Source organism: Sciurus vulgaris (genome assembly GCF_902686455.1).
Source record: "Sciurus vulgaris genome assembly, chromosome: 17".
In the NCBI taxonomy this organism is placed as follows: domain Eukaryota; kingdom Metazoa; phylum Chordata; class Mammalia; order Rodentia; family Sciuridae; genus Sciurus; species Sciurus vulgaris.
In genome coordinates, this window is record NC_136478.1 from 26850731 (window position 1) to 26875653 (window position 24923).

Below are 24923 nucleotides of genomic sequence, written 5' to 3' on the forward strand. Positions count from 1 at the left end.
TTTAACAGAATGCACTGCGATCTTTCCTAGTGCTTATTCTCATTCAGCCAGTTTTTTAAAAAGTGGGTTTATGGGATTACCTGGTAGGAAAGGAGCCCAGAAGGTGAGCAGCATCAGTAGGGGCCTGCAGCCAGATAATCCCTGAGATTGTTTTCTCTCTTTTGGAGATCCCTTTTCAAAGTGGCTTCCCCTTTGATCAGATCTTGAGGTTCCCAATGATTGGTTCTAGCTCCTACAGGTACCTTGGGCAAGGCGACTAAGTTTCTCTCCTGTCTAGCCAGCACCTAAAGTCTGAAGGACAGAAGGGACTGAGGTGCCTGAAGGCAGCCCTTGGATGCTTTAAACACCATAGTTTGCCAATATTGTTTCATCTCTACCCTCACCCCTGACAACGTCCCCCTCTGTTTTTTTCTTCTTAGTCTTTTGAATCAAAGACTGTTTGTGGTGTTTAATAGCATGGTTTCATTTTGTGACCCAGATGTGGTGTAAGGGGCTGTATAGAAAGCTCTGGACTGAAAGCCAGGTCATGAGGTTCCTACCCCAGCCCTAATTTATTGGATGATCTGGAACATGTTATTCCCCTCTGAGGATTTTTTTTTTTTTTTTTTTTTTTTTTCCTCATTGGTAAGAGAAGTCTGACCCAGCTAGTAGGAGAGGTCTCTTGTTCAGTGAAATAAAGTTGCTGTGGGCCAGAACCAGGCCCAGGCCCCTTTCCCCCCAGCTCCCCAGCTCCAGGGGTCCCTCAAGGCAGTGCACCAGGCCCACCTCAAAGGTGAGACTGAATCTAAGGGCAAACCTGAATAAACCCTCTAGCTTCACTTGCATTTATTAATTTTCAAGGACCTGTAGCTAAGCAGTACACTCACATCGATTTAAGATAGGTGGATAACACTTCTGATATAGGTCATGTGGTAAACATTGCCCGAGTTGGTTTTCAGCAATTTTGAGGTATTTCAAATCAGTTGAAACCACTAACCCTTCCCGGGCCAGTGCAGGTGTCCAATGGGTGCCCTTTTGACATCAGAGAGCTAAAAATACCATCAGCAGAACATGCTCCTGCTGCTTTTTTCTGAATATGTGTCCTATGAAAAGTCGTAGGACTTCTGGACTACATGTGAGCACCGATGACTTCACTTTTTCCTACTCTGATCACCCTTCTCCATGCCTCAGACCACCTGCTTCTTTACCCCACACATACCTAAACCCTGTGCTGGGAGGCAGATTTGAGACTTGGGACTCCTGCCTCCTTGCATTTGGTGGCTGCCTGGTGAATAAAACTCTTCTCTTTTGCAAAATTCACCATTTCAGTGCTTGGCACTTTAGAGGCAGGCAAAACAGGTTGGGTTGGGTTGCACGGCAGTTCTTGGGACTCCTGGTGCCAAGATGAGGAATAAACAAACAAACCAAGGTAATTGCCCTCTCCCTTGGAAACAAAGCTGGGGTGGTCTGGAGAGGCGATGGAGAGGGCTGGGAGTGCCAGGTGGAAATCAGCCAAGCAGGCCGTGAGATGACCATTTCCCTCCCTGTGGGAAACAGTCTGAGGCCTCTGAGGCCAGACAAGTTGATTTTGTTCTCCCTGGTGCAGTAAGATCCTCATCAAGAGCATTTCTTCCTTGCAAGCCACCAGCCTGGGGGTGGACCGCAGCCTGCTCTGAGTGTCCCTTCTTTCTCAGGAGTTGTCGCCCTGGTTTCTGGAGCAGATCTCCTCTTATAGAAGAGCCCCAGCTGCTTTGCACTGTCAGCGGGAGCAGAGCGCTTTGCTTCTGCTCTGGAGGCACATTTGATATCTGGGTGTCCGCCAAGACCCTGCCGCCTGGCCTCCTCAGGTGCAGCCTGGCTTGCCCACCCCTCCCCCACTAGCAAAATTTCTGCTTCCTTCCTCAATCGCCACCATCCATTCTTCACTGAAGAGCTGCTTATTGATCTTGGCCCAATCCTCAAAGTGGTTGCGCTCTAATTCCATCCTCTGCACCGACCCAGGAGCTACCTCCTCCCTGGGAAGCAGCCAGTCGTTTGGGGAAGTATGAAGTTGGGCTGGGGAATCCCTCTCTACACACCTGCCTGCTTTCCCCATTCTGAGCACCCCGGTCAGACTTGGATTGATTTCAGCGCCCAATTCAGGGCCTACCCCAGAGCTGGTGTCAGTAATGTGCGTTGTATAGCCAGAGTTGCCATGTAGTTTGCAAGCCAGAAAACATGCCTGGCTCCCTCTCACCAGCATGACTTCAAATGCCAGAAGCAAACATTAGTCAGGAGTCAGATCAGTGTAGTGGTTTCAGGGGAACAGGCACAAAGGTGATTTCCTGGGTGAGGGCAAGGTGGAGTTGCTTGGGCACAGTGGGAACCACAGCAACAGGCCCCGCCTCCTGCACCTTTCCCTCAGGGCTGAGCAGGAGGTGAATAGTGGATGTTAGGGCTGAGTCAGGCCATTACTGTGATTTTTCACGCCCCCAGGCCAGTCACTTAACATGTTCTTCCACAAAGCAACAATCATTCCTACCCTGGTTACTGTTCAGGGGGTCATGGGAAAGATTAGATGAGAAGGTCCTAGAAGGGCTTAGTAAGTGTTACAGCAGCAGGAAGTCTAAACGTCTGTGCTTCTTCCTATGAGGAATGGGGATGGCGATCCCCTGCCACATGCCAAGTGCTGGGCTACGTGTGCTCCCGCATCCTGTCTGCATGGCCTGGCAAGGCAGAGCAACCCCACCCTCATTTTACTGAACCTCCTCAGTGCCTCTCTAGCCCACCTTAGAAGTCATAAGAGACTCTCGAGACGCCCTAGATTGTGAAGCACAGCTGGAGAGGGCAGGGAGAGAGGAAAGTCACCTCACACTCACCTTGTTGAATAGAAGCAGTCCAAAAGAAGACCAAAAATTTTTAAAAATGTAATTTTTATTTGTTGAACATAATTTGAAACGGTAACAAAAACATTTCTTCATCTATTAGTGGAAATCCAGATAATAACTGGAGAGGGCTAGTCCTTCACTCCTGTGAGGGATTGAAAAAATAAAGGTTTTGTGCATCCCTGGCTCTTGCTCCACGTTCCCTACCGAATGCCAAGGCTATAGCAGGCAGGAGGTCACAGTAGAACTGACAGGGGAAGGCGCCTCTCTGCCTCTTTGGGAAAGTTGGTGGGGAAGTCAGAGGTCACAGAGCGTTGGAGGCCTGGCTTTCAGCCATGGCTAGGCCAAAATGAAACATCTGCTCAAGTCTCCCCAGGCACCTGGCTGGGGGGGGCCAGTGGGAGGAAGGAATGGAGAAAACTGATGCTGAACCACAAATCACCACCCCGTACCTTGGCCCCGAAATGGTCTCTGTTGGCACAGTAGGGACTGGGATTAAAAGTAAATAAATAAAACTGACACACTTCAAGGAAGGAGGGTGACAGGCTCTCTGAAGTACCCTATGTCTTTGCTTGACAGGGATAAGGCAGAGCATAATGATTTAAAAAAAACCTGGTATGAGGCCAATGACATCAAAATACGAAACACTGAAGGGGAAGTGTGGGGGAGAGGGCTGTTCCTTAGAGGCACTATGGTGAGGATTCTGGCTGAGTGTGGGTGGGCTCCCCTGGAGACCCTCATCTTTCTTTTCTGCATAGCCTCAGTGTAAGAATTAGGAAACCCAGGCTGCCCTCTACTGGTGCTTTCTGGGAATGACCACAACACAGCATCATCCAACTTGAAACCCAAAAGGGCCAGGAGAACTGCCCCCCAGGAATAACCCAGAATGGCAACACACCAGTCAGGCTGAAGTCATGCCTGGGCATCTTAGAGGGAGGCTGGGAGCATTCCCGTGGACTAGCAGGATCCTCACCACAGCCTGGCCTGCAGACGGGCCTGGGGCAGTAAGGCCCCTGTGTTCACTTCAAAGGCATGGAGAAGAACTTGTTCCCCGACTTGCAGCGGACTTGCTCGGTGAACACACGGAGCAGCATCTCAGAATCTTCAAACTCATCCAAGATTTCCTTCAGCCAGCAGTGGGAGAGCACAGTCACATTAAGGGAAATCCCAGACCCAGGGGGCGTGGCAAACAAAGGCAGCCTAGTGAAGTCCTTCAGAGGTTAGACAACGCTGAGGGGATGCTGGCCACGCAGGCCCCAGGCTCTGCAATAGCTATCTGGCCTAATCACCTCTGCATCAATCCTATCGCCCCAACTTATAGATGAGGACACAATGCTCAAAGCTCTGGGTTACAGAAAGCAGTGAAACCAGGAGGGGACCCAGGTCTGCTGCAGCCAGAAGTCAGAGCTCTTTGTTGCTGCCAGCATGATCAAGACAGAGCAGGAGGGCTTCATGATGATGTCCATGGGCTGCACGTATTTTGTTTGCCTTACAAAATGTGTTCTAAAAATCTACATCATTTTCCAACATTTGAAAACTGGGAGCTTACACATAAAAATCTGGATTTTGGCTTCTCTCAAAAAACAGAAGTACAAGCTAACAGCACTAAGCCACATTCCCACATAGCCTGACTCCCCACTGCCTCCCCACTAGGGGCAGAGTGTCAACTGCCAGTCACTTCTGCACACATACTGTTGGTTCTCTAATGGGAGGGTGAAACATTTTGCCTACTCTCAAACTGTGATAGGTTCTGCAGGCTGGATGTTCCTTACACCTGGCACCCTCCACTCATTCCCAGTACCTGCCAGGCCCAAGCCTTGCAGGGAAAACCAGCAGCCTCCTCACAGCCTCCTGTAACACACATCCCTAGGGATCTTGTTAAAATGCATTTCTGCTTTCCTTGGCAAGGGGTGGGATCAAAGCAACTGTATTACTAATAACTTCCAGGTACTGCTGGTGCTGATGGTCCAGGGGCCACATGCTGAATAACAAGGTAAGGTTTGCGGATTTCCTGCCATTTCACTGGTTTCCCAGGCATACAGGTTTGGATGCCTAATCCTTCCCCTCCCCAATGTCCACCCTGTCCTTCCAGAGTTAGTACTCGCTGGTCCTGCCCTGGGTATTTACCTGTAGTTCCTGCAGGCACTGCCCTTCTAGCTGGGGACGAGCATCACCCACACACCAGGCCAGACTGATGTGGAATGAAGGGTCCTGTAGAAGAAAAGCAGAGGCAGGCTGTCACCTGGATGCCACAGCAGGTCTGTGACAGAGCTGTCAGGGTATTCTTGCTGGATCCCTAACCTGCCTATGAGACACTTGACCCTCAGTGCTGATCCCAGGAATTGGGCAGAAAGATAAAGTGGTCTGCAGTTGGTCTTGCCCCCTCCCCCCAATTCACATATTAAAGGCCCTACCCTGCACTGTGATGGCATTTGGAGAGGGGATTACCCGTGGGAGGTAACCAGGGTTAGATGAGATCATGAGGATGGGACTCTTACAACGGGGTGAGTACCCTTTGCAGGAGGGACTCTGGGGAGCCTTTCTCCTCTACCAGGGAAGGGCACGGGACTCTGGCACTCTAAGCCAGAGTCCTCACCATGAACCAACCAGGCCAGCACCTGGATCTTGGATTACTAGCCTCTAGAAAGTGAAAAAACAAATTTCTGTTGTTTTAGACACCCAGTTTATGGTATTTTATTATGGCAACCTGAGCTAACCAAGACAATCTGTTCTGAGAGGCTTTCCTTTAAATATCATAGAGAGAATCATTAAATCTGGGGACATGGAAGAAAACCCAGGGTCTGACTGTTTTCTGATCTAGAACATCCTAACAGATGCCATACTTTTCAGATGAACAAACATCAAAACATCTAAAATTTTGAAGAATACTTATCTCCATTCAAATTCATTCTTACATATTTTAGCATGGTTTTAAAAAATATATCAAATAAAATCAATGGGCCCTTTAAAGCCTTGACACTACACCTGGACTCCTAAGTACCCCGGGAGGGCAAATGGCAGGTGCAGTAAGGCATGCAAAGCTACAACTCTTCCCAGAGGGTCGATTTTGCTAAAAAATGTTGGAGATACTACTTTGTAAGAAATATAAAATGAACAAGCAAAAAATTATTTGAATAAAAAAAAGAAATATAAAACAAACAGGAGACATTATGGAGTACAAGATACAAATCTTGGGCATATTCAAAATATGGAGTTTTAAAAAATGTTAGACTTTGGATGGGCTGCATCAGGCTGCACCTTAGACCCCTCACCTCCCAGTGGCATGTGTCCTCTGTGGGCTGGCATCTGGGACACTCCACACAGCAAGGTCTGGAGGGCTCTTTAGTTTGCCTCTGATGAAGGCTTCTTTAAGGATGGTTTTATTCCAGTTAGAGTTGGGAGAATGGAGAAGCAGCAGCCCGCTGAAGGAACAATAATAATCTCCATTCATGATCTCCAACCCTGTGCATTACCGGATAGAAAGTGGTGAGGTTGAATTCCTCCAGGACTCTGTCTACCTCTGAAACCAGGTCCAGGCACTCGGCATGCCCTGCAGTGACCTCGAGCCCAACAAAGGTCCTAGGGAGAGGCAGAGGCAGAGACAACATTGGCATGAGGGCAGCCTCTGAGGGCACAGACTACCCAAGCAGGAGCAAGGATGCAACAGATAGGAAGCCTAGAGGTCTGGCCATAGGCTCACTCCATCTCCCTCCTGAGCTTCCACTGATGCATCCTTCCTCCTCCTCCCGTCTTTAAGCCTTCCTTCCAAGGTCCAACCCACATGGCTTCCCCCTGGCCAGGAGGGACCCCTTCATCTGCCACAGCCAAGTCTACAAGACCAAGAGCTCCTGTCTCCTCCTCAGCGCCTGTCTGCACTTCTCTGCCCCGCTACAGGACTCTGCCCCTGGCTCTGCCTCGTCCCACAAGTGCACAGGCTGCTCTCTCATACAGAATCATGGCATGGTTAAACTCTACCTGAGCCCACACCTTCAGCCAGCCTCTATCCTGTTCTCAGGAAAACTTCTTAAAAGGTGCCTAGTCTAGCTTTCCTGCCCCTACTGCCTCACCGCCCATCTCAACCCTTTGGTAGAAGTGCATGTCAGTTGCCAATGACCTCCATGTCACTAAAGCCAATGGATACCCCTCTTGTCCCACCTACTTGTTCAACAGTATCCAACACAGTCCCTCCTTGAAACCCAGTAGCTTAATCAACTTGTAGAGTACAGAATGAAGAAAGGAGTAAGCCCTTTTTTTTAATTGGGTACCTGGGATTGAACTCAGGTGTACCTGACCACTGTACCACACCCCCAGTCCTATTTTGTATTTTATTTAGAGACAGGGTCTCACTGAGTTGCTTAGTGCCTCACCTTTGCTGAGGCTGGCTGTGAACTAGAGATCCTCCTGCCTCAGCCTCCTGAGCCGCTGGGATTACAGATGGGTGCCACCTTGCCCAGCTAGGAGTGAGCCCTTTTAGAGGTACTGAAAGAGGGTGCCTTAGGGAGTAAGGCTTAGTGAGGCTCACTCTGAAGCTTTGGTAAAGATAATTTCTTCTTATGTTGATTTAATGCTTTAATACTTTAAAAATCCACTGGGCTCATTTGAGTCTCACAATGCCCAACAATGGATGAATCAAGGGGAGGTGTGTGATGGTGTTGGTGTGGGGGTGCTGGTGTAGCACATGAAGGTCAGAGAGGAGAACATATGAGACAAAGGTTAAAACTGGGAATGGAGATGGGCAGAACAGGTTTTCTGACTTCACAGCTTTCTTCCCCATACCAAGATGGCGTTCTCTACTCCTCCTCTGTGACTCCTCCCAATGTCCTGCCCCCACCCCGTTTTTTTTCTTTCTTTTTTCGTATTACTGAGGATTGAACCTGGGAGCTCATGTCAGGCAAGCTTTCTACCACTGAGCTACATCCCAGCCCTTTTTATTTTTTGAGACAGGGTCTTGCTAAATTGCCCAGGCTGGCCTCAATGTTGTGATCCTCCTGCCTCAGCCTCCAGAGTGTCTGGCATTATAGGCATGTGCCACCATGTCAGGATCCCCAGTTCTTCTTCTTAATGAGAATTCAGAGTTGGGAACAGCTGCCTTGTAATCATAGGCTTGGTTAAAAACAAACAAAAAGCACCCCCCCCCACCCGCCAATTTTTGCACCAAAGACTTTTTCTGGTAGTGACTTGGGGTCAGGAGGACCTACCTGGTCTTCTCTTGATTGGTATAAATCTTTACTCGGTTGGCAGTAAAGAAGAATCTGAAATTTAGAAGAAGGAAGACCATATTTCAGAAAGAATAAGAAAAAAAAAAAAACAGAAAAATAGTTTGATAAAAAAAAATAGCACTTTGAACATCCAATTTTATACTTAATATTGTCACCCCATTATATAAATGATAAACAGAACCCTAAGTAGAGCGAGCAAGGCCTGAAAATCACCCTGGCCAAGCATGTGTAGTGTCATCCTGATGCTAGCAAAAATTGTTTTGTTAAGAGCAGTTCATTCCAATAAACAATTAGAGACTATCTCAACTTTACTGATGGGAACTGAGAAAGTTTTAGTCATGAGTGGGTGAAAACAGATCATATGAAGGCCAATTTTTGCCTTGCATGTTACAATAAGGACACTCTTGATTAAATTTAAGCAATAATAAGAACATATCTCAATGCAAGGGTTTTGGGCATATCAGCTTGTGCCCATTTTACAGAGAGGGAAACTGAAGCTTGTGAGGCAGGATTTGAACCTTAGTCTGCCTGACTACAAAGCCCTTACTCTCACCTATGAGGCTTTAGTGGAATGGGTGTCTACTGGTATGAACGTGGGGCAGAACCTTTCCCCCCACTGACCCTCAGATCAGTCGCATGGAGACCGGTCAGGTTCAATCAGGTACTGGCTGTGTCCTAAAGACACTGGAGATCTCAAGGGGACAGACTGGCTTCCTGCCCCTCAGAGACCAACTTGGCCAAGTCCCATCACAGGAAAAAACCATTTCATAGCCTCCAGGCCAAAGGTCTCACTGCAGCGGAGGGAATGGACACATCTGCAGGCTGGACAGAGCCTCACGACTTGTCCACATGCATGAAGTCAGTCGGCCAATGGCCTGCCTCCCCATTCAGCGTCCCTTCTTGGGAAAACATAAGGGATGACAGAACCACTCGTTCTCGGTTAGGCGTAGATTTCAGAAAGAGTTCTGGAAGATGCCTGATACACATTCTGCCTTCAACGCTGGATGTTTGTCCAGCCGCCACCCCTTCTCCACTCCTCCAGATGCAGGCCCTGACCTAGGCCTGGCCAGTCAGAGCAGAACATGCCCTCAGTCGCAGCAACAGAATTGGGGTGCACTGCCTGTTCTCAGTCATCTTGGGCTCAACCTGACGATCAAACTCGAAGAGGCCATGACTGGCTGGGCTTCACTCTGGACACAGGGCTGGAAACACTGAGCTGGCAGGGCACATCAGATGCATTTCGCCAGTCCAGGGGCTGTTCTCTGGGGCTGTTTCCCAAGTAAACAAGGGGAAAAGCCACATACATACCCCATGGGGACCAAGGTCTCTAGCAATAACCCCTGGGTGAAGTTTCCAGAAGTTCCAGCGGGTACTTGCCTGTCAAAGAACAAGTGGGTGTAAGGAGGCCCAGAACCGCTGCTTCCCACCAGGGGCCTCCTCTCTGTGCTGCCGTCCTGACCAAATGCAACACACGGTCAGGCTGGTCATTTTCTCCATGGGCAAGTCTGCTGCTCCCTGACCTAGAGCTCACTGACAAGCTGCCTTGGTCAGGGACAGAGCTCCAGCAGAGAGAGCAATCTTATGCAGGAGGACAAAGGGCTTAATGACTCTCCACTCACTAAAGGGAGAGCATGAACACCAAGTCGAAGTAATCCAAGTCTTTTGTGGCTTTTGCTGAAGTTATTAGAAAAATGGGCTGTTGGGGGTGGGGGACGGGCTCAGAGGCAAAGGGCTTGCCTAGCATGAGTGAAGCCCTCAGTTCTATTCCCAACAAGAACAAAAACAAAAACAAAGAAAAATAAAAAAAAGAATAAAGAAGTCTATCTTTCTAGGCAGGCCAGCCTGGAGATTTTAGTGTCCCCTCAGGTGCACACAGCTGAGACAATAAGAGTCAGGTGCCATCTAACATCTTCCGGTAACCTCCACAGCCTCATTATGAAGCCAGCACTACCTCTGAACTTTATACCAGCCTATAAATTCCCCTTTGTGTTAAGCCACTTTGGGTTGGGATTCTAACACCTGTGATCAAAACAGTCCTGATAATCTACATATGGTTCAATAAATTTGATAATGGCAATAAAAAAGGGGGAGGGCTAGGCTGAGTGGAGAGGTGAGCTTCAGTCCTGATCCTCTAGCTGACTGACTGGCTTAGAGTAAATCCTTTCCCTCCAGCCCTCAGAAAGGGTTCAACTAGTTAGGGTGAACCCATTAGTTGGGTTCAACTAGTTGGGCAAAGCCCGTCAATGGAAGTTCTGGGCCTAAGGCTTCAGCTCCAGGCATGGGCTTGGCTAGATTTCTATTTCTTTTTCTTTCAGTGCTGGCGATCAGGGCCTTCTGCATGCTGGGCAAACACTGGCAACACCCCAGCCCAAACACTTCTCTCTGTCTTACACATCTACATAGTGCGTATCTGTGTAACCCCTCATTTGAAAAAAGTCTCTGGCAGATAAAAGCAGAGTCACAAAACCACCACCTGGATGGCTTCTTACGCTGTTTCTAGTACCAGCCTTCAGAGGACCCACAGAATTCCAAAAAAGATGTTCTCCAGGCTCCACTGCCTCCTGACTGTCCAGCCACTAAGCAAGCATCTATTTGATAGAGTGATTAACCACAGCACCTGGGAAAAAGCTGTGGGGTTATTCAGAGAGAAGCTACAGTCCTGCTTGGAGGAACCTGGGTTCCAGAGGGGAAGGGGACAAGGGAATGAGTGGCTATGAGGGTGAATAAATGAGCTATAAATAATCCCAAGACTGAGGGATTCTGGAGAATATACCAACTGGAAAAAAGATCAGGAGGGTTTTTTGTTTGTTTGTTTGTTTTTTTGTTACTGGGAATTAAACCCAGGGGCACTTTGCCACTGAGCTACATCCCCACCCTTTTTTAGTTTTTGAGACAGGGTCTTGCTAAATTGCAGAGGCTGGCCTTGAACTTGTGATCCTCCTGATTCAGCCTCCCAAATCATTGTGATTACAGGCATGTACCACCACGCCTGGAGAGAGCAGAATTCTGATCTGCTCAAGTCTAGCAGGCAAAGTATTTCTGCAGAAGTGGTATGAAATAGTTAAGGGGGAAAATGCCTTAGGCTGGTAGACAAGTTTACCAAGTGCCACACTGAGGGCAGGCATGATTCTGGAGCCACCTCTGAGGTAGCCACCTTCCTATGACCTATATGCAGATATGAGAAATTAAGAAATTTATGTTGGCCACTGCTTTAGTTCTTGACATAGAGCTCCTAAACCCATGTAATATTCTAAGCAGGAAGGGTGCTAAGCCCATCTTTTGTGCTATTATTTAGTGTTTGACTAGTTCCTTACACAGAGCTCCTAAATCCTTTGGAACTTTCTGCAATAGGAAAGTGTTTTGTTCTAAGGGAGGCAACTCTCGGGCACCTGTAAGAGGTACAGTCACCTGGAAAGAGTAAGCCATAATTAGAAGCTTGGACTTTCAGCCCTATACCCCCATCCTTTGGGGAGAAGAGAGGAGCTAGAGTTAATAATGCTTTCATACTGAAGCCTCCAGAAAAATCCCTAATGCACAAGGTTTGAAGAGATGCAACCCCATGCTGGGAAGGCGATGCATTCCCAAACGCCACAGAGACAAGTTCCTAAGCTTGGCACCACTTCAGACTTCATCCCCTCTGTCTCTTGATCTGCCTGTTCATTTGGATCTAAAATAGCCTTTGCAATAAATTGATAATCTACTAGATGAACTGTTTTACTGAGTTCTGTGAGTTGTTTTAGCTAATAATCAAGTCTAAGGAAGGAGTCATAGGAACCTCTGAATTATAGTGAAATTGAAAGAAGTCGTGGGTAACCTGGGGATCCAACATGAGAAGCTAGCACCTGAAGTGCAGGGTAGTCTCGTGGGGCTGGGCTCTTGACATGGGTTGTGTGCAGTACTTTTGGGTCATTAGTATCAGAACTGAACTAAAATTTTAGGATATCCAGTTACTATTTGGAGAGATAGAGAATTGGTTGGTGTGTGGAAAACTCCCACACATCTGGCTACAGTTGTGTAGGAAATGCTGAGTGAGAGTGTAGAGAAAGAGAGTTAAGATTTTCCTATATGGCGCATAAGAAACTAGAAGTATCAAGAATTTAAAATGTGCCCAAGGTCACATAGGATGAAACGTACCGCAGGCGGCCCCAGATGTTCCAGTGTTCCCACGTTATATTCCTTTTGCTGGGTAATGAAACTCATACCTCTAACCTGCAGTGGCTTAGGAAAGGAGAAGTCTTGGAGCCAGAGAGAAGCACTCACCTATGGAAGGAGGCCATGCGGTCTTTCAGAGCCTGCACGAAGGGGAGGATCCAGTGGTGGCGCAGAACCACACTCTGAGACAGGCTGAGGTGGAAGGCCTCCATCCTCACCAGCTGGGGCACATAGGTCTGTGCATGGGGCAGCAACATATCAAGCAGCTCCAGGAACTCGTCCCTGGCTTCATCTGGAAGGAAGAGTGCAGAGGGTGGGCTGTTGCCTTAGCCAAGGTGTCACGACTGAATGAAAAAGCCCAGAAGGCAGAGACAACCCATGTTACTCTGGGTTTGAGTCTGGGTCTATAAAGCCTAATAATATTTAATATGCACTTATTGTTAAAGAAGTAAGATGTGCTCACTGAAAAGAATTCAAGTAAACAAGACACACACAGGGAGGAGACTTCTGGTTTCTAGTCCAGCATTAAAAAGCTTGGAAGTTGGGGCTGGGGAGATAGCTCAGTTGGTAGAGTGCTTGCCTTGCAAGCACAAGGCCCTGGATTCAATCCCTAGCACCGCCAAAAAAAACAAAAAAAACAAAAAAAAAAAAACCTTGGAAGTTGCTGGATGCAGTAGCGTAGCGCATGCCTATAATCCCAGCAGCTTGGGAGGCTGAGGCAGGAGGATCTTGAATTCTAAGCCATCCTCAGCAACTTAGCAAAGCCCAAAGGAACCCAGTGAGACCCTGCCTCTGAATAAAATACAAAAAAGGGCTGGGGATGTGCCTCAGTGGTTAAGTGCCCCTGAGTTCAATCCTTGGTATCAAAAAAACAAACACAAAAAACAAACACAAAAAAGCTTGGAAGTTGTCACTTCATACTAACAACAAGTAAAATATCCAATAAACTAAACAAGCAACAGCTCTTCTTAAATCTGTCAGAGAGGTGAGAAACCCACAGATGAATACAGGGGCTCACAAATTATTGGACCAGAAATATAAGAGCTGAAACCTCTTTGGGAACAAGGGCCAGGGTAGGGACGCCTAAACTGTAATAGACAAACTGCTGGAGGCTCAGGGTATACAAATCTGAAAGTCAAAACTCTAAGCGCATCGGGGTGTCTTGTGGGACACACACGCACTGCCTTCTGAGGGTTACCACCTGCAACTCTACCAGGACCTCACAGAATTTTGGAGAAAAATTGCCCTGAGCTTCTGGCCCTTCTGGCATAGGGGACAGAAAAGAAATCATTTAGAAATCTGGGCATTCTGTTTCTCTTAAAAAGGTCTGTCCTTAGGTTTAACCAGAGCCTGACCTACAGATGTTTTATCAGAGCCTTCTGACCTAGGGGAAGGAAAATATCCAACTTCGAACTGGCTGTGGCCTGGCTGTCACAGTCCAGAGGCATAGGCTCACTTAAAGACTGGGACCTGATCACAGGACTGCAGAATGCTTTCCTTTCCCGCCTCACCATGTTACAGAAGGCCTGTTTACCATGGTCCCTGTCACACAGTACATCATAGTCAGCTATGAAGAAAAAATTATAAAACAAAATAAAAGGCAAAAAATACAATTTAAAGCGATCAGAACTCCTTAACAAATTTAAAAGTATAGAAATCATACAATGCCTGATTTTGGGCCACAATGGAATTAAATTAGAAATTGATAATTGGAATTAAATTAGATAATTGATAATTGGAAAATGCCCATCCCAGATACTTAGAGATTAAATAACACACGGGTCAAAGAAGATATCTCAAGAGAAATTTTTTTTTTTTTTTTTTTTTTTTTTTTTTTTTGTACTGTGGATTAAACCCAGGGACACTTAACTACTGAGTCACATGCCCAGCCATTTTTTGAGTCAGGGTTTCCCTAAATTGTTGACACTGGCCTTGAATTTGCAATCTCCTGCCTATGTCAACCAAGTCACTGAGATTACAGGCACCACCTACAAATATTTCAACTAAATGAAAATGAAAATACAACTTGTCAAAACTTGTAGGATGCAGCAACAGAGATGTGTGGAAGAATACTTATAGCATTAAAGGCTCATATTAGAAGACCTAAAATTGATCATTTAAACTTCCACTTTAAGAATCTAGAAAAGAGCAAATTCATTTCCAAGTAAGCAGAAGTAAAGAAATAATAAAAATTGACAGAAATTGTTGCAATTGAAAATAGAAAATTGGTAGAACTGGTAGGTATGGTTTGAATATGGGTCTCCCAAATGTTCATACTGCTATACTGTTTATTAGGTATTAGAATTGACAAGACAGACTTCAGTAAACTTAAGGACTTCTGCTTTGTAAAAGATATTATCAAGAGAATGAAAAGAAGCTATAGACTGGGATAAAATACATTTGCAAAGATATGTCTGATAAAAAATATAGAAGAACCTCTTAAACATAAGAAGATAAACAACTTGATTATAAAGTAGGACAGAAACCTGATACATACCTCACCAAAAAATCTATACAGATAGAAAAAAGTACATGAAAAGATGTTCCACATCATATGTCATCAGGGAAATGCAAATTAAGACAACAATGCACCTATTAAAATGGCTAAACTTCAGAATACTGATGATACTAAATGCTGGCAAGGACATGGAGCAACAGGAACTCTGATTCATTACTGTTGGGAATGTAAAATGGCACAGCCACAACAGAGGACAGTTTGGTGGTTTCTTACAAAACCAAACATACTGTTACCATATAATCCAGCAATTACCCTCCTTGGTGTTTACCCAAAGAAGTTGAAAACTTATGTCTACACAAAAGCCTACACACAGATGTCTATATTTTATTCATAATTGCCAGAACTTGGTAACAATCAAATATTCATTTATCTTTAGTAGGTGAATGGATAAAAAAATTGTGGTATATCTAGATAATGAAATATTACTTAGTACTAAGAAATAAACTGTCAGTCATGACAGGACATGAAGGAATGCTAAATGCATATTAATAAGTGGAAGAAGCCAATCTGAAAAGGCACATACTGAATGATTCCAACTCTATGGCATTCTGGAAAGGGTAAAACTATGGAGATGGTTAGAAGATCAGTGGTTCACAGGGGTGAGGAAGCAAGGGAGAGATGAATAAGAGAAAGAGAGGACACTTAGGGAAGTGAAACTATATGATTTTATAGTGGTAGATGCAAATCTTCAATCATTTGTCCAAAACTCACATAATGTGCAATACCAAAGGGTGAATGCTAATATAAACTTTGGACTCTGGGTGATGATGATGTACCAATGTAGACTTTTCAATTGTGACAAGTGCAGCACTCTTGGTGGGGCATGTTGATAATGGGAGAAAGCTAAAATAATAAGAGCCACCACCTACTTTATGTACTCTGCCAGGAACCTGACAGAAATTATCTAATTTCATCTTCCTAAGATAGGTTTTTCTAGTATTTCCTTTTTGGAAGTGAGAAAACCGAGACTCTGAGAAGTCCAGTGATTTACTTCAGGACACCCAGAGCAGTGGGTAGTGGAGTAAGGCCTGACTTCAGGCATTTTTTGTATGCTAACCACTCATCAGGCCTGGGGTGGCATGTAAATCCAGCACAGACAGGGTTTTGGTTTCCTCCTCTTAGTTGTGGCTAAATATGTCCCAAGAGGCACCTACTGGTCTCAATCATTTGCTTGCCACACATGACTCACATGGTAGGTAGACATGGGTGGCCCAGTTGCCTCGCTCGTGGGGAAAGGTGCGCACACGTCCCCCATGTTTTGCACTGTCATCCTCAGGCCTCTCTTCTGTGCTGGGGAACATGTTCAGTACACTGTCAGGTACTGGAAACCGCTGACTAGGAACAGGGCTCTGGCCACTGCAAAAGAAAAAGAAAGAAAGAAAAAAGAAAAAACAAGTACATTTATCTTTTTAGCATTTTCTACTATTAGACATACAACAAAATCTGTAACCCCTATAAACATGACCACGAGTGAGTGTGGTTTTCCAGGCAAGTGCAAGAAAAGTTACAAAGTCAGTCACAAAGCTTTCTTCCCTGTATTTGCACTGGGGTCTCCCAATAACTCTGGGGGGCAGACCTTAGAATGAAGCATGGTCCCCATGAGAAATACTTGGGCAGGCAGCAAGGTGTGGTTTGGATATCACATCCCCTGGTTAGACAGGTCTAACATGGAGTAGCATTTTCTAGCTCTGTGATCTTGGGCAAGTGATGTGCCCTTTCTGAGACGCATGTTTCCTTACTTGTAAACTGTATTTTTACCTGATAGAATTATTAGGCCATCAGCTGTGATACTCCTTGTAAAGCACTCAGCAAGGAACCAAAGGCCAACAAAGAAAGAAACTTTCATGGCTTTTGTCCACTTAAGTTCCCAGTCTCTAGTTGGGCTCAGACTGGGTGCTCAATAAATATTTGTTAGATAAATGACAAAGCTCTCCACGTGTTGTGTGTGGTTCTGGGGCACTTTACCATTAAGCTACATTCCCAGCCGTCTCCACTTTAATTTCATTTTGAGACAGGGTCTAAGTTGCAAAAGCCGGCCTTGAACTTGTGCTCTTCCTGCCTCAGCCACCCCAGGCCTCTGGCGTCAGAGATGCGTCCACCGCACCCAGATCTCCATAAGCTTAAGCTATAATTATCACTGCAATTGTGTTCAAATGAGGAAACAGACCTAGGATGGTATGCAACCCTCCAGAAGGCAGAACCGTGCAAGCGCCCGATGCTTGAGCCCCTGTCCTGCCTCCCAACCTTGCCCAAGTCTGGTGGGGCACTCTGGGTCTTTGTCCAGGGGTGCCCTTTGGATCCTCCTTTCCCGCTGTGCCCCCTTCTCCTTCCCTGGGAACCGCCCCGCCACCCGTCCACAGACGCGCGGGTCGGCGGGGGTCTCAAGCAAATCCGCGCCCCCGGGAAAGAGACTCCCTCGTTCCTCACCGACGACAGCCCCCAGTCGCCGGCCTGGTCCGCCCCTTGGTCGCTGCCTCATCCTCAGCCTCGTCCTCGGCCTCATCCTCTGAGCCACTGCTGCTGTAGCCCACCAGAGGTCCTGCGCTCATGGGGCCTGTCCGACACCTTCACAGGTCAGGACCGCCGGCAACCTCAACCTGCACCCCGCGTTCCGCTGCGCCGGAAGTGCTCCCGGGGGGCGGGGCCTGGGTATCACCGCCTCGGGGCGGGGCCGGGCGGGGCCAGAAGGGGCGGGACCCAACAGGACTCAAGCGAGGACTGTGTCCGCGGTCTGAACGCTGTCCGCGTGCGCTTTGCCCGCTGGCTGCGCGTGGAGGGCCACCTGGCCTCCCGGAACCTCCCCGCTCCTGCCTTGGTGTGCCGGTTTCACAGGTCCCGGAGTCCTCTCCTCAAACCCGTCCAAAGTCCGAGCCCCGCGGCCACTCCTCTCTTAGCTAAGCCGAGCGGTTTAGACGAGCCTCAGTTCTGAAGATGAGAGGGTCCAGGAGGGCCCTCGCTGTCAGGTGCAGGAGTCGCGCCGGGGGCAGAACTGGCAGTTTTCTTCCCTAAGGCCGGGTGGGGTGGGCGCGTACTGAGCGCCCTCCCTCGGTCAGCCGAAGCGCGCGGCCCGGCCTCTCCAGCAAGGTCCTGCGCACCCGGCGCGTCGGACCCGGTCAGGCCGCGGGGTCCCCGGCAGGGGGCGGCCTCGCTCCGCGCGGCCTGCTCCTCCCGCAGCCGCCGCCGCCGCCGCCGCCCCGGCTGCCGCTCCTCCCCCAGCCCCGCCTCCCTGGCCCCCGCGCCGCCCGCTCGTCCGCCTGTCTCTGCAAGGCCATCGGTCCGTCCGCCCGCCCTCCCGGCGCTCCTCCGCCCCGGCCCCGCTACCCTGGCCGCGCGTGTTGCTTCCTCCGTTCCGGTCGCCGCAAGCCGGTTCCCCGCCCCCGGGCCGGACGCCACCGCTACGCTAGGCCGGGGATTGGCAGCGCGCGTAGGCCGCGCCGCCGCTGATGGAGCCGGAATAAAGGGGCGGCCGAGAGAGCAGCTGGTCGCCGCTCGCCCCGCGCCTGGCCCCGCAGGCGGCCTGGAGCAGGTGAGCGGCGGGGCACCGGGGCTGCTTCTGGGGGCCAGTCCCACTGCCGCCGCACCGGTTCCCCAGTCGGCCGGGCCGTCCCCCCGCCCCTCCGACCTGACCCGGCGGCCTCCTGAGTTCCTGGGTGGCCCAGGCCCGGCCTCCAAGCGTAGCCGCTTCCCGGGCCCGGCCTGCGCCCCTGTGGCCTTCCTGGGGCCCAGGCACCCGTTCTCGGGTGGCTGTGGCTCGGCCATCCAGGCGAGGGCTGACAGGAGTCAGCCCAGCTGGGCCGGCAGAGTAGGGCTGGGTGGGAGGTGATCGGCTTTCATTCCATTTCTCAGGGAGGAGGACGAGCTGGGGTGGGCGCAGGTGGGGGCTTCCCTCTGCCTCCCCGCCCGCTCATCTCTCCTTCCCTTTGTGGAGTGATTAGAGAGGTTTCCTAGCTGCACCTTCCTGGAGAAGGATGAGGGTGGGCAGTGGGGTTGAACCCCAGGGGCCCCTGGCTTTTTGGCAGCCATTTATGCCAGAAAAAGAAACAACCACAACACAGTTGAATTGGTGCAGCCAGACCTAGAAGGTGCTCAGAGCAGCTACCTTTCCCCTCTGCCTGCTTAGATAACCGAGTGATACCTGCTTGTTCATGCAACCTGCTGCCTCCACCAAAAGCAGCAGCCCCTTTCCTTCTGCCCTTCCCAGAAGATGCTGAGGATGACAGCTTTTAGCTTCAGTCGTGTATTTCTTCAACAGAACAGTTAGAAGTCAGGCTGGCCTGTGAGGACAGACTCTACCCTTCCTCCTCTCAGGAGAAAACTTACAACAAACTTTTCAACTTAAGAGACAGATGAGTTGGAAACCTGAAAGTGGGTTGACTCTGACTATAAAAATTCCTCCCTCTCTCTGGCATTGTCATATGCTGCCACAAAGTGGTGAGTTAGAGATTTGCCTAGGCCGGGTGGGCTTTACCTTCCATTGATCACCCAGAGTGTTATAGCCTGGAAGCAAGATAACAGGTTGTCTCCAGAAGGGAAATGGAGAGAAACGCTCTGTCATTAGCAGGCTATGGTCTATGTTGCTGAGACAGACCAGTGTAGTTTCTCACATTTTTCTGCAGGCCTGACAGACAGCCAGAGAGATTCAGAGGATTTAGAACCTTTTTTTTTTTTTTTTTTCTGGTGTCTGGGAGATGGCTCGAGTGAAGAAGTTCTGCTATGTGGACACTGAGTCTGGGTGGGTCTGGAAACCTAGCTCCCATTATCCGTGGGTTCAGGTCCCTGTCAGGCCATCCATCGTATTATGTGACAAGAGGATAGGTATGGAGCCAGAGTAGAGAGCCTGGGGGATAGGTGAAGGGGATAGGTGGGAGCTAGTCCCTGACAGGAGAGGTTTTTTTCTACATAGTTTCTCTAATGTTGTTTGCCAGTGGTCTTTTGCCCTTAGTCTCTCAAACCTGGGAGGTGTGGCCTTTTTAGGTCAGCAGACTGCTCCTTTGAGCAGTGGTGTCCTGGGTGAGACTCAGGGTAGCCACAGGAGTGAGGCTGGCAGGCCTTAGGGAGGCCTCTGGATTGTGAACAGATCATCCCAGGTCTCACCTGGGAGACACCTACCTGACGGTAGCCACATGGAGGCTAGGATGCCCTGGTTCAGGCTTGGATAGAGTGGAGGCAGCTGCCATTCCCTTTGCCTAGAGGAGTTGAGCTGTCCACAGACTTCTTTGGTGGCATGTGAAGGGAACATCTGCCAGCCCTGAGTGTCTCCCTTCCTGGATAGGATTTACGTCCAGGTGGCACGTTCAGGCAGAACAGGGAGCAGACTCAGGGAAGGGCTGCTTGTTCCTGCTCAAGCTCACAGTTTCTCTCTTCCCCACAGAACCGCTCACTGGGGAAGGCAGAGTTTCCCTGGCATTGTTGGGACCCTGCCCTGAAGCACCCTCTGCCCTGTAGACGCAGCCTTGTATTCTGTCTTCTCAGTTGATGTCTAGGGCCGTCTGACCAGTCTTCTTCAGTGCCTTGTCTGAGGTCCTTGTCTGTCCCTGAGATTGGGCAACTTCTCTCTCTGAGTTGGGTCACCTTAAGCGGGAAACTGAAGCCATTAATCTCCAAACCCTGTTTCATCTTCCCAAGCATGTCGGAAAGCTGGCAGCAGCCACCCCAGACACAGCCGCAGCAGCCCCAGCCGCCCCAGCCTCAGCACCATGCAGAGCCCCCACCGGCCCTGGCGGAGCATGCGCTGCCCCCAGGTACAGCGGAGAACCCCCTGGGCTGTGCGGTCTATGGCATCCTCCTGCAGCCAGATACGGGCCTGCAGCCCCCACAACATGCACCCTTGCAGGCAGCCGGGGAGCCAGGACCCAAATGCGGTGTGTGTGGTCATGACCTGGCCCACCTGTCTAGCCCGCATGAACACCAGTGCCTGGCGGGCCACGACCGCTCATTCCAGTGCACTCAGTGTCTCAAGATCTTCCACCAGGCCACTGACCTGCTGGAGCACCAGTGCGTGCAGGCCGAGCAGAAGCCTTTCGTCTGCGGAGTATGCAAGATGGGCTTTTCCCTGCTCACCTCGCTGGCGCAGCACCACAGCGCACACAGTGGCCTCGTGAAGTGCTCCATCTGTGAGAAGACCTACAAGCCAGCGGAGGCAGCAGAACCAGCCACCGCTGCTGCCCCATCACTTCCGCCGGCCGCCCCGCCTCCTGCCGTCGCCCCTGCGGAACAGGCTGATAAGCCCTACAGCTGCCCCATCTGCCAGAAGCCCTTCAAGCACCTGTCAGAGCTCTCCCGGCATGAGCGGATCCACACAGGTGAGAAGCCGTACAAGTGCACACTATGCGACAAGAGCTTCAGCCAGTCGTCCCACCTGGTGCACCACAAGCGCACGCACAGCTCCGAGCGGCCCTACAAGTGCGCCGTGTGCGAGAAGACCTTCAAGCACCGCTCCCACCTGGTGCGCCACATGTACGCACACTCTGGCGAGCACCACCTGTTCCGCTGCAATGTGTGCGAGCTGCACTTCAAGGAGTCCTCGGAGCTGCTGCAGCACCCCTGCACTCCAAGCGGTGAGCGGCCCTTCCGCTGCGGGGAGTGCCAGAAGGCCTTCAAGCGGCCCTCGGACCTGAGGCAGCATGAGCGCACGCATAGCGCCGAGCGCCCCTTCAAGTGTGACCTGTGCCCCATGGGCTTCAAGCAGCAGTACGCGCTGATGCGGCACCGGCGCACGCACAAGACCGAGGAGCCCTTCAAGTGCGGCCTGTGCGAGAAGGGCTTCGGGCAGCCCAGCCACCTGCTCTACCACCAGCACGTGCATACCCTCGAGACTCTTTTCAAGTGCCCCATGTGCCAGAAGGGCTTCGACCAGTCGGCCGAGCTGCTCCGGCACAAGTGCCTGCCAGGCGCAGCCGAGAGGCCCTTCAAGTGCCCTGTGTGCAACAAGGCCTACAAGCGGGCATCGGCCCTGCAGAAGCACCAGCTGGCGCACTGCGCCGCAGCAGAGAAGCCCCTGCGCTGCACCCTGTGTGAGCGCCGCTTCTTCTCCTCCTCGGAGTTTGTGCAGCACCGCTGCGACCCAGCCAGAGAGAAGCCGCTCAAGTGCCCAGACTGTGAGAAGCGCTTCAAATACGCGTCAGACCTGCAGCGGCACCGGCGGGTGCACACAGGCGAGAAGCCCTACAAGTGCCCCAACTGCGACAAGGCCTTCAAGCAGCGTGAGCATCTCAACAAGCACCAAGGTGTCCACGCTCGCGAGCAGCAGTTCAAGTGCGTGTGGTGTGGCGAGCGCTTCCTGGACGTGGCCCTGTTGCAGGAGCACAGTGCACAGCACAGTGCCGCAGCTGCAGCTGCCGAGGGCGCCTACCAGGTGGCCGCCTGCCTACCCTGAGGTCAGGCGATGGCTTCTAGGGCCCAGCCCAGCCTCGCCTCCTTATAGCTGCATCCCACCAATCCCCCTCCCAGCTCCATATTCTTAGGCTCCTGAAGTGAGGACAAAAGGTACTGGGCAAGTGGAGGGTGAGTGTACCCAGCACTCCTGTCACTAGCCTGGCCCTGGAGGAGCCAGATTGCTGTGGCCAGTCCTAATTCCATAAACCTCTTTCCTATTGCAGGGTTCGCTTTTGTGGAAGGCAGCAGTTTCCTCAGCTCTGGGGGACTGAAATTCCACTGGCAGTCACTTCTGCCCAGGGATGGGGTCTACCAACTCAACCTTTCCAACTCTTTCAGGCTGCTTAGAAACCGCATGGGTCAGGAAGGAGGATGGCTATGGTAGATCCTGGACCCCAGAGGTGGGCTGGGTGTAAGGCACCCCCCTCAAATTGCTGTTTGTGACCTACTTACGGGGATCATGATAAACTGTAAGCCATAGCCCTCTGCCTGCCCCAGACAGGGGTGATGTGTCCCTCGGGTTTCTGACAGTCAAGTTGTAAAGGCTAGGGGTCTTTGGGTAGGCTCTTCCTGGAAAGCAATGGGCCTGGCCAGGAAGGGGGAAGTAGTGCCGTCCCTGGGAAAAGCAAGAGCAACCTGCTTGTGTGGAGGGCTAATCCTTGGCTTTGAAAGCCCCCTCCCGCCTTGCAGTGTGGTTCCTAATTGTGGTGGGGAATGCATGCTCAGCCAGATGGAACTGCTGATGGGGAAGGGGAATGTAGGGCGAAGGGGGATTGTAGGAGGAAGTAGGGCGAAGTTTGTGACCCCCTAGCAGATGCAAACAAGTGTCTTCTTCTCAAATTGTGAGAACCAAAATGTTCAGGGCTCAAGGGCAAAGCTCCAGTCTGCTTGCCCCAGCCTGCCTCAGGCCAAGACCAGGTCTGGGTGCCCGGGGTGGACCTCTGACTCCACAGTGCCCTCCTAGTCCATGGGAATACCACCCCTTCATCATCTTGGCTACCAGCCTGAACCCTAGGGATTTTGTGTTGTCAGAGTGCCCTGAATAATATCCAGCTACTTAGAAAACTACAGTATTCTCCTTTGGGTCCCAGGTCTCTGGCTGCCCCCAGGGCTCTTAGAGCAGCAAGCGCCAGGGCATAGGGAGCAGGAGGAACCAGTGGGTTCAGGAACCCAGCAGGCAGTGTGCCTGGCAGGAGGATGGGGTCAGCCAAGGTTGCTGGTGGCCAGGGCCTGCTCAGGGGCTCAGAGGCCCTTTGTTACCAAAATAACCATTTTGAACCCAGATTTGCCCCCTGCCCTCTTCCAGCCCCACCTCTCTCTGGTTGTGGGTCTTGAAAGAAGCTCAGTGCACACACCAGGGACCCAGAGGCACAGGAAGACACACCTTGCCTCTCTTACCTTCAGAAGTCTGAGCAGCCACAGCTGCCTCCCGTCCGACGGGTTCCCTCCTGGGCCTGCAGAGAGGGCTGGTCCTTCCCTTGGTGCTGGCTCTCGTTCACAATGCCTCAAAAGACCAGAACCCAGGCTTACAACAGTCCCAACTGCTATTTTTTTCTCTTCATTTTGCTTTCTAAAAGCAGTTTGTTATACTATTCATAGCATTGTATAGTTTAATTTCATGTCATTTTGAATCTTATATATAAATGTGAAAATTTGGATTTTTAAAAAGGATGACTCCATTTTAGGTAGCCACTTTTGATGTTAATACATAGTGAATCCAATGTATGCTTTAGAAGTAAAGACATTGACTGTCACAGACCAAAGCTCTGCTTGTTCTGGTCATTTTTCCACAGGGAAATGATGGGACACGGAGAGGCAGAGAGAGGCATGAGGGCCAGAGTGTCAGGTTGAGCTCTGGGACACAGGGCTGGGTTTGAATCCTGAGCTTTGAATGTTCTGACTGTGTAGCCTTGGGCAAGTCACTTAACCTCTCTGGGACTAAGTCACCTGTCTATTAAAAAAAAAAAAAAAAATAGGTTAACCTTTGCCTTGCTTGACTTATAAAAATGAAATGGAGTCTCAGTGAGGCCCTGGTGGGTAAGCTATGAAGATGCTGACAGTACCAAGTACAGGACACCCGAGTCCCTGGGAAATGGACCTGTCCCCCTTTGACCTTGGATTATAACTGTAACCCTGGAGGAGGGAGCTGGAACCATGAGGAACCAGCAGCCCATGGAAGACCAGAAACTAGGGAGTGGACCTGGTAAGCGAGAGAGCTTACTCAGTCCCTCCTCGGAGCAGCAGACCCAGCCAGCCAGGCCCACCCCAGAGGGCCTGACCTCACCCACAGCCATTCACCTTGAACCACAGTGCTCCCTCTGCGTGCCCGGCCCAGCGACCTTCTACCTCTGGTCACTGACGCCTGGGACTCTGGCTCCAGCTGACCAGGAAGCTGGGAACAATGGCCAGGACTGGTCCGTGCACCCGGTCTGGCCAAGGCAGCAGGACAGCACTTTACCAGTAGGTCCTGGGGTGGCCAGCCCATCAGCCCACTCAGCTCCCTGAGGGATCGAAGTTGCTATGCTCCATCTTTCCATCTGTTCAGAGGTAGCTCCTCCATAAACAGCCTGTGCCTCTGGGCACTGTCACAGAGGATCATTTCTCAGTCTCCAGTCCCATCCTGGCCCCACAGCCCTGCCCCCTCTGTCTTCCTTCAGAGCAGGCCTCAGGTGGGTCCTTGGGCTGCTCAGGCCACAGAAATTCACCTAAGATCCCCTGGTCAGACTGGTGACAAGCTCCACATTCAATCCTTAAGTAAGTGGTTTCTTTGTTCCTTAAAGTTCACGCCTCCAGGAAGAGCCTTGGTTACTATTGATT

General features: G+C 50.4%; 2 protein-coding genes across 5 annotated transcripts; one reads left to right on the forward strand and one right to left on the reverse strand.

Moving 5' to 3' along the window:
- Positions 1-2874: 2874 nt before the first annotated feature.
- On the reverse strand, positions 2875-17407 carry USB1 (U6 snRNA biogenesis phosphodiesterase 1). Of its 3 annotated transcripts, none has more exons than XM_079117598.1 (7): positions 17184-17407; positions 15922-16088; positions 12323-12506; positions 8042-8095; positions 6317-6422; positions 4971-5054; positions 2875-3967 (listed from the first exon to the last, which is right to left on the reverse strand). In XM_079117598.1, the coding sequence occupies exons 1-7, from the start codon at positions 17279-17281 to the stop codon at positions 3863-3865; spliced, it is 798 nt and encodes a 265-aa protein (XP_078973724.1). In that variant the 5' UTR covers positions 17282-17407; the 3' UTR covers positions 2875-3862. The 3 variants fall into 3 exon arrangements, with proteins under 3 accessions (XP_078973724.1, XP_078973725.1, XP_078973723.1); XM_079117599.1 differs by lacking the exon at positions 6317-6422 and adding an exon at positions 6116-6265 and having other exon boundaries at positions 17160-17407; XM_079117597.1 differs by having other exon boundaries at positions 17160-17407.
- A 570-nt stretch (positions 17408-17977) lies between these two features.
- Positions 17978-24087, forward strand: ZNF319 (zinc finger protein 319). Of its 2 annotated transcripts, none has more exons than XM_079117595.1 (2): positions 17978-18258; positions 20104-24087. In XM_079117595.1, the coding sequence occupies exon 2, from the start codon at positions 20359-20361 to the stop codon at positions 22105-22107; it is 1749 nt and encodes a 582-aa protein (XP_078973721.1). In that variant the 5' UTR covers positions 17978-18258; positions 20104-20358; the 3' UTR covers positions 22108-24087. The 2 variants fall into 2 exon arrangements, with proteins under 2 accessions (XP_078973721.1, XP_078973722.1); XM_079117596.1 differs by having other exon boundaries at positions 20358-24087.
- The last annotated feature ends 836 nt before the right edge of the window (positions 24088-24923 follow it).

Excerpts from the sequence above, each read along its gene's own strand:
- USB1 (XM_079117597.1), bottom strand. The coding sequence starts at position 17,281 with ATGAGCGCAGGACCTCTGGTGGGCTACAGCAGCAGTGGCTCAGAGGAT. Across the intron at positions 6,423-8,041 it reads ACCAATCAAGAGAAGACCAG|GACCTTTGTTGGGCTCGAGG; the intron begins GTAGGTCCTCCT and ends GCCTCTCCCTAG. Across the intron at positions 5,055-6,316 it reads ACCTCACCACTTTCTATCCG|GACCCTTCATTCCACATCAG; the intron begins GTAATGCACAGG and ends TTTCTTCTACAG.
- ZNF319 (XM_079117595.1), top strand. The coding sequence starts at position 20,359 with ATGTCGGAAAGCTGGCAGCAGCCACCCCAGACACAGCCGCAGCAGCCC.